Source organism: Mustela lutreola, chromosome 2, assembly GCF_030435805.1.
Source record: "Mustela lutreola isolate mMusLut2 chromosome 2, mMusLut2.pri, whole genome shotgun sequence".
Taxonomy (NCBI): Eukaryota; Metazoa; Chordata; class Mammalia; order Carnivora; family Mustelidae; genus Mustela; species Mustela lutreola.
Genome location: NC_081291.1, coordinates 158213478 through 158223975, shown reverse-complemented (window position 1 = coordinate 158223975; position 10498 = coordinate 158213478). Strand labels below are relative to the sequence as shown.

The following is a 10498-nucleotide window of genomic DNA, read 5'->3' as shown; positions in this document are numbered from 1 at the left end:
AACTGACCACCCCCACATATTTGCTTTTCTCTCCTTCTCCATTTTACCACTTCATCCTCCCTCTTCCCATCAAACATAGGTACATATACTTAGCCCTTGTAATCCATGTTCCAATAAATTCTGATAAATCCTATTAGGAGAAGTAAAAGTCTTCAAAACATGAAACATTCTTTGGTGAAATGACCACGTATGAAATTGTTTCCCGCTTGAATTGTTCCATCTGTTAACCTTAGCGCCTACAACCACTCCTACCAAAGTCTTAGTCATCCATTTAGAAATATCTAGTCCTTAAAAAGAGTAGAAATTTATTGCAAATCTTGCAAAAGATGTGGACTTCCATAAAATTAATTAAAGTGATGTTGGTGAACTGCTGGATCTACATGCAAGGTGACTAATAAAGGAGGATCTCAGAGTTGGACCAGATAACAAAGGAAAATAAAGACAATCAATAAGAATGATGATGACAATCAAAGCTTCAAAAGGAAATAGTTTAGTTTCAAAGGATTAGGAGAGGACCTTGGAAAAACTGAATAAAACTCTCCAATATTCTGCAATTATGACCCTGCTGCAAAAATCAAATGCAAAGTGAAGGATAATGATCTATATAAAAATAACCATACCCACAAATTAACGCTTGATTTAGCGTTAGAATTAGCACACCATTGTAGTCTTAAATGTTTATTATAAGATAAATTCATTTTCATAATTTTTTGATTACATTATTTCAAGATAAAGTCTCAATCAAAGGGAGGAACTTTCCTGGAAAAAGGAAGAGGGAAAGGAAGACCTTTTGTACTCATCTCCATGTTTCCCAAACACAATTGTAGAAGAATCTTCTCAGGAAACTGTAAAAATTATAGGCTCCTGGGTTCCCCTGCCAGATCACTGCTGAATCTTCAAGAGCAGAACAGAACTTGGGACTCCATTTTTTTGACAATCATCTTAAGGGATCCTTATGATAATCAAGCAGATGTAGGAATAAACACCTCAACTATTCCAAAGGGACATGATGTAATTTATTCTCTCTGTCATTCTCTTTCTTTCCCTCTCTCTGAACTTTACAAAGTCTTTAAAACTTTGTCATCTGTAGTCATTGTACTCCTTTCTTCTCTCTTTTATCCTTTTTGCATGCCCTTCTTCCCAGATCAGTGTCTAATCTATAAATCAAAGGTTTCTGAAACTTTATCAAGATTATCTTTAGAATTTACAAACTGCTCCTGCATTTCATTTTGTTTTATGGTATTTTAAAACACCTTTGAAAAAAATGACTCCTTTTTTTTTCTCATTCCTTTAAAATTGAGTGTCTGTGATTTGCTTCAAATTTCTTTTTTCTACATTCCCTCAGCCTGTATTCTCATGAGTCCATTTTGCTCATTTGGACATTAAACTGCTTTGCAAATATTATCATACCCTGTCTGTTCTTTCTGTACTGCCTGTACTGTCAGCTCCCGGAAGACAAACACCACGTCCTTCATTTCTTCTGCATTTCCCCCACTGAGCCTAGAAGATTGACTAAGATTGACTAGTGTGCAGAATGCTTCACCTAGTGGGTGCTTAGTAAATATTTTAAAACAGTATTAAAATCTTGAATAAATTTGACAGCAGTGCTTCTCCTCATCGCTTCAAATGCCAACACTTTCTAGGTCCCTTCTCTGCCTAGCAACCATTTCCCAACATACCTATAGTCCCCAGACATTTCACCCAAGCTGAAGCTCTCTTTTGATCCAGCTTTCCTTCCCTGAGTTATGGGAATATTGTTCACATGTTTTCCCCTGTGGAGTGTCTGACTCGTACCCACAGACCCTGCTGTGCAACTTGAAGTTGCTTTTTTCCCCTGGTAATAGTGGGAGGAGGACAGTAGCCATGAAGAAGGTTTCCTTTCCAGTTACCCACTTTTTTCTTTTCTCCCCAAGTCATCTTTCACATTAAGATATAATGCCTTTATGCATAAAGGCATCATCTAAAGATGATTTTTCTTCTTAGCACCCTAAGAGTGCTAAAGATTTTAGGTAAGAGGTTTTAGTATTTTAACTAAATACTGTTTCTTAACGAGCTTTATTCAGTACTTCCATTTGTTAATGACGTACTATGGTCAGGCAGGCAACATCTCTCTTACAACATCATTCTCCTATTAAACATTATTTCGTGCCTGTGAAAAACACACCGCTACTTGTGCTGTACCGATCTAACGTGGTAACGTACAGAAAAGCGTATTCTTTTTCTTGGTTAGAACACTGTGTTTTGCAAAGCACTTTGGCACGTATTGATTATCTTATTTAATCTTCACAAAAGGTTTGCTAGGTGGATAGAATAGGGGTCATTATCCAGAATGAGCAAGAGGAAACTCGGAGACGTTGAGTGACTTGTCCAAAGTCACACACCTTAGAGGGACCCACACTGAACAGGACTCTAGCTACATCCAGTCCCATTTTCTGTCTGCCAGTCTCACACAGCTCAACTTCACAAAATAAAGCTCGGCTCTGTCCCTAGAGATATGTAAAGCTGCTAGAAAGAAGCAACAAGCAACAGATTGTTGTAGGTAAAAGGAGGAAGCGGGGGTGGGGAGAAGAAAGGGCAAGGAAAGCGTATTGCGCATGCGCAGATCGCTATTCTGGGTACAGGACCTTGAGGAAGGTTAACGAAAGCAGCTGAGCTCGGGAGGAAACTTACAGCCTACCTTCCGCTAATGCGCAGGCGCATTCCCTCAGGACGACTGTCAGACTAAAGGGGGAGGGTCTCGGACTCGCGCAGGCGCAGTTGTGTGCCGGAGTGCCAAGATGTCGTTCCCCAAGTACGAGCCGTCGCCTCTGGCTACCCTACCCTCTACCCTCGACCCGGCCGAATACAACGTATCTCCGGAAGCCCGGAAGGCGCAAGCCGAGCGGTTGGCCATAAGATCCCGACTTAAACGGGAGTATCTGCTTCAGTACAACGACCCCAAACGCCAAGGGCTCATCGTGAGTCGTGGGCCAGCCGGGCGGGAATCGAGGGCCAGAGTCCGGGCGGTCCCCCTTCCCCGACCGGGCAGCCCAAACCCGCCAAGAGAGGCCACACAGCGGGGCGGCCACCGTTCCCGAGCAGTATCTTAGACTTTGGCCCACTTCCAGGCGGAGAGAGCAGGGCCACCTTCTAGCCCTTTGACCTTGGGCGGAGAATTTGGTGGTCAAGAGGACGATTCTAGATTCACACCCGGTTGGATTTGAGCCCTGACTTGATCACTTCCTGCCTGGGTAATCTTAAGAGACTCACCTCTGCTCTTCAGCCTCGGTTTTCCTGTCTGAAAAAGGGGGATAATACAGTACTTACAGTTAGGAGGCTGTTAGGACTAAATGAGATAAGGCATATGACTAGCCAACACAGTGCCTGAGCTGTAATGAGTTGTTCAGAAAATGTGTGTGTAATTTTTTTAAAAAACGGTTTTCCACCTTTCAGTTCACAGTTCCTAGCAATACTGCTCTCTCCTGATGGGAATATAGTAATTTTTTTTCAGTTTATATCTTTTGAAGGCCCCAAAACTATGCAGCTAGTTGAAACTCAGGTTTTTGGAATTAGATGCCAAAGCAGAACATAGTGGCGAACTAGATGACTTTAGTTGCCAAACCCCTCCAAAGGTTAGTTTTCTGATCTTCTTATGTGGGGAAGAATAGAATAGTACATTCTTTATGGAATCATTGTAAGGTAAATGAGATATTTGTATAACATTGCAGGCACTTTATATGTTACCAGTAAACTGATAGCTGTTATATTTAGTGAGTAGGCTTTTCAGTAATTTTCTGTACAGGAGCTATTTAATTATGATGTCAAATATGATATTAAAGAAACAAAAAAACAACCAGAACTTCCCTCAAAAGTTGCATTGGTGTTCTGTAGGACTTTTTGGAAGTTGCTAGAATTGAAGGAAATTTACATCGTGCAGGCACTATCTAAACCCTTTCTGAATATTATTCAAATGTCAAAGTATTCAAAGAGTTAGGCCCTGTAATTATCCCCATTTTACGGATGAGAAGACAACATGGGAAGGACAAATAGGTTATAGAGTGATATTCCCTTAGCAAGTGATAGAGCAGAATTTAAACTTTGAACTGTGTAACCCAAAACATTTGCTTAACCAGTTGGTTGTACCATCTCCAGTCAGAACCATGTTTACTTGAGAAGGTGTGGAGGGAGACATTTGTTATTGACATACTCTCACAGGTTTGATGTGCCAGATAGCCAAAGCTTAAACCGCAGATTTTCTCTTCCCTAGTTCTGTGCCCTAGGACAGTTTCAGTTTTGTCATATAAGAGACAGTAATACCTGCCTCTTTGGTGGTTCTGTTAAATGAGTGCTTGGCACTTAATCATTTAATGACCAATACATGGAAATTCCTTGCCTAATCTTTACCAGTGATTGATTCAGTGATTAAGTAATTGCTGATATAGGCCAGGCCCTGTTTTAGATGCTGAGGTCTCAGTGTAGATTCCTGTCCTTGCAGAGCTTGCTTTCTCCAGTGAATCAGACAAGTAACAAACAAGTTAAAAAACTAAATTGTTTAGCGTGTTAGTGGTAAGTGATAAGAAAAATAAAGCAAGGAAGGGATTAGGAATGTGTGTTGTGTCGTAGGAAGGGATAGCTGCTGAAATTTTAGATACCCCTAGGGAAAGCCATCCTTAGAAGGTGACAAGAAGGAAGTGAGATGAGGGAGCTAGCCACACACAGCTCTCTGGGAAAGTAGCATTTTAGGTAGAGGGAATAACAGGTGTAGGGGTCCTTAGACAGAAGTGTGCCTGGTTAGTTCCAAAAGTACTGAAGAGACCATTGTGACTAACGTGGAGAAAGGTGAGAGCAAAGTGGAACTAGATCACACCAAGCTTTGCAGATTGTTGTAAGGCATTTTACTGTGTAGGTAATCTGCCCTTACATTTTTAACATCTCTCTGGTTGCTTAGTTGAAAATAGGTTACAGAGGACTACAAGGAGACTAGGAGGCTTTTGAGGTAATTAGGGTTTTGGCAGTGGAGGTGGAAAGTATTGAGTTCTGAGTACGTATTGAAAGTAAAGCCAACCGGATTTGCTAGCAGATTGATATGAGGTGTAAGAGTGAAAAGGGTCAGTGATGATTCGAAGGTTTTTTTGACCTAAGTGATCAAAAGAATGAAGTTGCTTTTTACCAATATGGAAAAGAATGTGAGAGGAGCAGGGATGGAGATGGAGTGGAATATTGGTAAATCAGTTGGAGATACATCACATTTGACATGCTTGTTAGACAACATGGCATTGTTGAGCAGGCAGTTGGATTTATGTCTGGAGTTTGGGGTAGAGGTCTGGGAAGGTATAATTTTGGGAGACATTGGCCTATAGTCAGATATTTAAAACCATGTGACTGGAGGAGGTAGATATCAAGAGAATGAATGTAGATAGAGAAGACCAACAAGGTCTAAGATCCAATATTAAGAGATGGGAGAGATAAGGAAGAAGAGAGCAAAAGAGACCAAGAGGAAATGGCCATAGAGTTAGGAGGAAAACCAGGCTGGTGTGTGCCCTGAAAAGCAAAAGAAACAGTTTCAAGGAGTTTTCACCATGTCACATGCTACTGATAGTTCTTGGGACATGGAATGGTGTCCAAAAAGGAGAACTGTTTCCCATGGAGTATATTTCGGAACGCCTCTTAACAACAGTACAGATTCAGTGAACTATGGTCATGAGGCTGTTGATACTGTTATGAAATGAAATGTCTGATTCTGGAAGACCAGTTTGGCAGATAAATACGTAGAGAGGTGACTGGTGGATTGAGAGCTCTGTCATGTGAGAATCATTCAAATACCTTAATAGAAGGGATAAATAAAGAATAGATGTATTAAACTCAAATATTCCCTTGAACCTGTCTATAACCTGGGTCTTCACCTTTACTGTTTTTTGCAAACAGTTTGGTTTAAAATGTATCTATGGAAGATTCAGTTTAATTATTTCAATCCTACCAATCATGACTTCTTGGTGGTGTATAGGACCTTGAATGTTCTCCTTTGGTATTAAAGTTTTAAAGCTGATTTCATCTGGTTATTTTTAATCTGCCTATCAGTTAATTGGAGCAAATAATTCTATAAAGTATTTGGGGATATAGCTAATTAAATTTAATTATGTGTTTGGAGCAGATTTGCTGTCTTACATAGTTGTTCTAGTATAAGTACATTAAAATGGACAGTTTTTTTCCTTAACCAAGGCAGTCTGATTATTTTTCATTAACAACAATCTTGTCCTCACTACAAATTATTTTAATAGCATAAGATGTAATAATTTTGCTTATAAAGTATCAAACAAGTCAGCTTAAAAATCTTAAAGTTCAGAGTTGGCCTACCACAGTCTTCACCTTCCTGAAACTTATTTGAAGCCTGGAAAGACAGTGCAGCATAGGGGATAGCATTAGAAAGGGTCCTAGAAACAAAGCACAAAGTATGATAGAAATCATATGAAATCTGTCCTCATTGGGAATACTGTGATTCAGTTGGTCACTTCAAGAAAGACAATGAAGCTACAAAACAATCCAGGAAAAAAAAATTATCAAAGAGAAAAAGTGGTTTCTCTGATGGATTAAAAAGATTAGGTTTCTTAAATCTTAAGTAAATAGAAAGCTGAAGGTTGATAGAAGAACTTTTTAAGTTCTGAAGGACTTGAACCGGATAGGATCATCAGAAAGTTAGTCAACAAATACTAGAAATGAAAGATCTTCCCTGAAGCTATTCAGGAATATTCAGGATATACCCTTAACTGTGGTGGGGCACAAAAGGTGCCCTCTGCCCTCCCACACACAGAAGTTTTGATGAGATTGTTTCAGTGTGGCCCTACTTAGTTCTGTAACTTTTTGTTTTCCTGAATTTTAGGAAGATCCTGCATTGCTTCGTTGGACCTATGCAAGATCAGCAAACATCTATCCCAATTTCAGACCCACTCCCAAGACCTCGCTCTTAGGAGCTCTGTTTGGAATGGGGCCCCTTTTGTTCTGGTTTTATGTATTCAAAACTGACAGAGTAAGTATTGGGACCTGATGTTTAGTTTCTGTGTGACAGGTTCCCCTGTGCTGGCTGCAGCTCTTTCTCTCGGCATTTGCCACCAGTGTTCCTCCCACCTCAGTCCTCTCCTCTCCCTTCAGTTTCTCTCTTATCTTTATTTGTTTCCAGCAGGGGTTAAAACAGGAAGTTTCAAGTATGTGATTGCATTGCTTTATCATTTCAACTCATATTGAAATAATACTTTGCTAAAAATCACAATAGTCTTTGAGTCTTTCAAATTTAATTTCAACTTAAAATAATAAGTTGGTCAGTTTAAATTTCTAAGGCTTGAACTTAGACTGAAATGAAAGCATTTTCCTGGTGTGTTTTAGGTGATGTAAAGGAATTGTGCTACGACTATTAAGAGAATACAGAAGTAACTTTAGAAAGTTAACACTAAGGGCTCCTGGGTGGCTCAGTAGGTTAGGTGTCGGACTCTGGATGTCGGCTGTGGGCTTGAAGTCAGGATTGTTAAGGGCATGGAGCCTGCTTAAGGTTGTCTCTCTCCCTCTTCTTCTGCCCTACCCCTGCTTGCATGTGCATTCTCTCTGTCTCAAAAATTAAATACAAGTTAATACAGAAGTTAAACTTTCCTATTTTGACTTAACTTTAGATATTATCTTTGCAAACCTTTATCTTGAGTTTTCTTAGTCCATTATTTTAAAAAGATGGTTATTTGGGTTAAGTATTAACAGAATACATAAATTATTTAATGTGTTACCAGTTTGTATGAATTCTAATCAGTGTTGGTCACATTTTGTTGATTAATGTTAAAACTTTGTAATATGCTAACAGTAGGAAAGCAAAAGCAACCTGTGGGGGAATCTGCCATTAGAGGCCATATGATTGCAGAGAAAGCCAATTTTATCTTTGACACCAGGCCATCCTGGTACTAGCCCCCAGAAGGCTTTGTGTCGCCATCTAGAATGGAGCCCATTCATTTAGGTTTGTCTTAAACTGGCCAGTCCATTCTCCTGTAAGAGCTTCTATATTTTGATTATCTGATAAAGTACCCACTTAACAAAAAGATAGGCCCCACTTATCCGAAGGTGTTTGCATTTTGCTTTTGACATACACTTTTTAGTGGGGTAATATAATTCTTCCAGTATGTGCATAAATTGTTTTTCAATAGGAGTGTTTTCTCATTGTTCCTTTATTTCTTCAGACTGCTGCTTCCTTACACATACCCTCTAGGCTTTAGACAGTGGGGGATTGGAATTAGGTTTGGAGTATTTTAGTCTGGTTTTTTAGAGTTGTACCATGGGTTATGCCAGATTACACTGGTTCTTTGTAAACATTTTTGTATTTTCCAGTACCTTTTTTGTTTGTATATTTTGCAAAATGGTCACCACAGTAAATGTTAGGCAACATCTGTTACCATACATAGTTACAAAAGACAATCTTTTTTCTTATGATGAGGACTTAAGATTAATTCTCTTAGCGACTTTCATATATTCCACACAGTATTATTAACTATAGTCACTATTATTGTACATGACATCCCCATGACTTATTGTATAATTGGAACTTTGTACCTTTTGACCCCTTTCAGCCATTTTGCCCACCACCCACCAGTATGTTCTCTGTATCTATAAGCTTGTACCTATGAAATGGTAAGATTTCACTCCTTTTTTTTTTTTTTAATTGGCTGAATAGTGTTCCATGTATACATATACATATCCATTGATGGACACTTAGGTTATTTTTGTATCTTGGTTATTGTAAATAATGTTGCAATGAACACGGGTCAGAATGTGTTATTTCTAATGAAGCTTTTGTTTTGTTTTGTTTTTTCTGTCTCTGCAGGATAGGAAAGAAAAACTTATCCAGGAAGGAAAATTGGATCGAACATGGAATATTTCATACTAAGTCTGGTAGTGATGACTCTCTGTATTATTGTTTAAATAAATCTTCTATTAATCATTAAAAATTTTCTTATTATTTCCTTGAGTCAACAAACATTTGCTGGATATACAATATAAGAGTTCACAGTTGCATAGAGAAACAGATTCATGTTCATTCATTTAGTTATTCAGCAAAAGAGCATCTGCTGTGAGCCAGATACTGTGCTGTGTACCCAGAATACAGCTGTCAATAAAACAGACTGAGGCTCTGTCCTTAAAGACTATTGACAACTGTCACAAGACTGAAAGGGCAAAACAGAAGCATGAAAAGGCAAGATGTGTTGAGGATGGCAAGTTGAGGGCCACTGTCAGGTGATAAGACAAGAGGAGACCACATTAAATGGAAATAAAATGGTTTAACACATGACTTTGGAGGTTAAATTGGGGTCAGAATCCCATCTCGGGCTTAACAGTTGGAATACAAGGCCTCCTGTTTCCCTGTCTCTGGCATGGAGATAGTAATGCCTACTTTCTCATAAGGTCATAAAAATAAAAGTGAGATAATAGTACTGCTCAATAAAGTAAAGCTACATGCTTTATAGTTCAGTCTTGAAACAGTAGGGTAACGGTTTCACCTATGAAGGTGGAATAAAGTGTTAGAGGGAGAACATGCTCTTTGGGGCTGATTTACATTAGTACGTTGGTTTTAACTTTCAGAGCATACAAGTATTTTCATCAGGTTCTTTTATGAGTCTGAGATACTCTGAAACGCAGAGCTTGAGAGACAAGCTTTTGTGCAGGTAGTTTATATTAGGGAGTCATTGAAGAACAAGTGTCAGACTGGTAAGAGTAAAATAGCTAGAGGGACAGCCCGTCAAGTTATGTGCTATTGGCCTGTTGCCTCAGAGTGGTGGGCTCATTCCCACTAGGGACCTTCTGAAGAGCCCTGTGGAATGTACATAGAATGTTCCCTGCTGACAAGGAGAAAACAATTATCCACTAGCTACTCCCCTAGTTGGTCACAGGTTGTCTCATGCAGTTAATTGTCTTTCACTTCTAGGTATGGGTGAGCCTCAGAATAGCTGAAGGTTCTTACAGGTTTCTTACGTGGAGGCGGAAGGAAGTGTGGGGCAGAAAGAGATGTGCTATACAGCTGAGGTGGCATATTGTCAGGTCACATCTACAGGAGCTCAGAGCAGCAGCAGCAACTGGAGTAAAATGATGGGCCAAGAGGAAGTGAGATAGGCACAAAAGGTAGACTATTTCCGTATCCACTCCATGTTCTGCTTAGATCTGTGCACATTCATCTGCAGTGCCGTTCAGGGAGGTGGCTAGGTACCATCTCCATATAGGAGGTTTAGTGGAACAAGATTCAGTCCCACACTGTTGAAACTGGTCTGAAGCTGTAACAGATTCATCATTTCCCCCCACAACACTCTAGATTTTCGTTCCTTGGCCATCACTTTAGAAGGTCTAGAATGCTTGCCTGTTGGGAGCCAGAGAACCTTTATCTGCAAGGCCAGAACCTTAGTTGCTCTTGTATCATCAGGCCTTTGCTGCAGCAATTACCTGTTCACATTCATCACTGGACGTGGAAGTACTGAAAAACACCAGTGACTCCCCTGGATTC

The 10498-nt window shown here is 39.6% G+C and overlaps 1 protein-coding gene across 1 annotated transcript; it reads left to right on the top strand.

Moving 5' to 3' along the window:
* Positions 1-2721: 2721 nt before the first annotated feature.
* Positions 2722-8954, top strand: NDUFB4 (NADH:ubiquinone oxidoreductase subunit B4). Its single transcript, XM_059163950.1, has 3 exons — positions 2722-2957; positions 6857-7003; positions 8831-8954. The coding sequence occupies exons 1-3, from the start codon at positions 2778-2780 to the stop codon at positions 8891-8893; spliced, it is 390 nt and encodes a 129-aa protein (XP_059019933.1). The 5' UTR covers positions 2722-2777; the 3' UTR covers positions 8894-8954.
* Positions 8955-10498: the final 1544 nt, after the last annotated feature.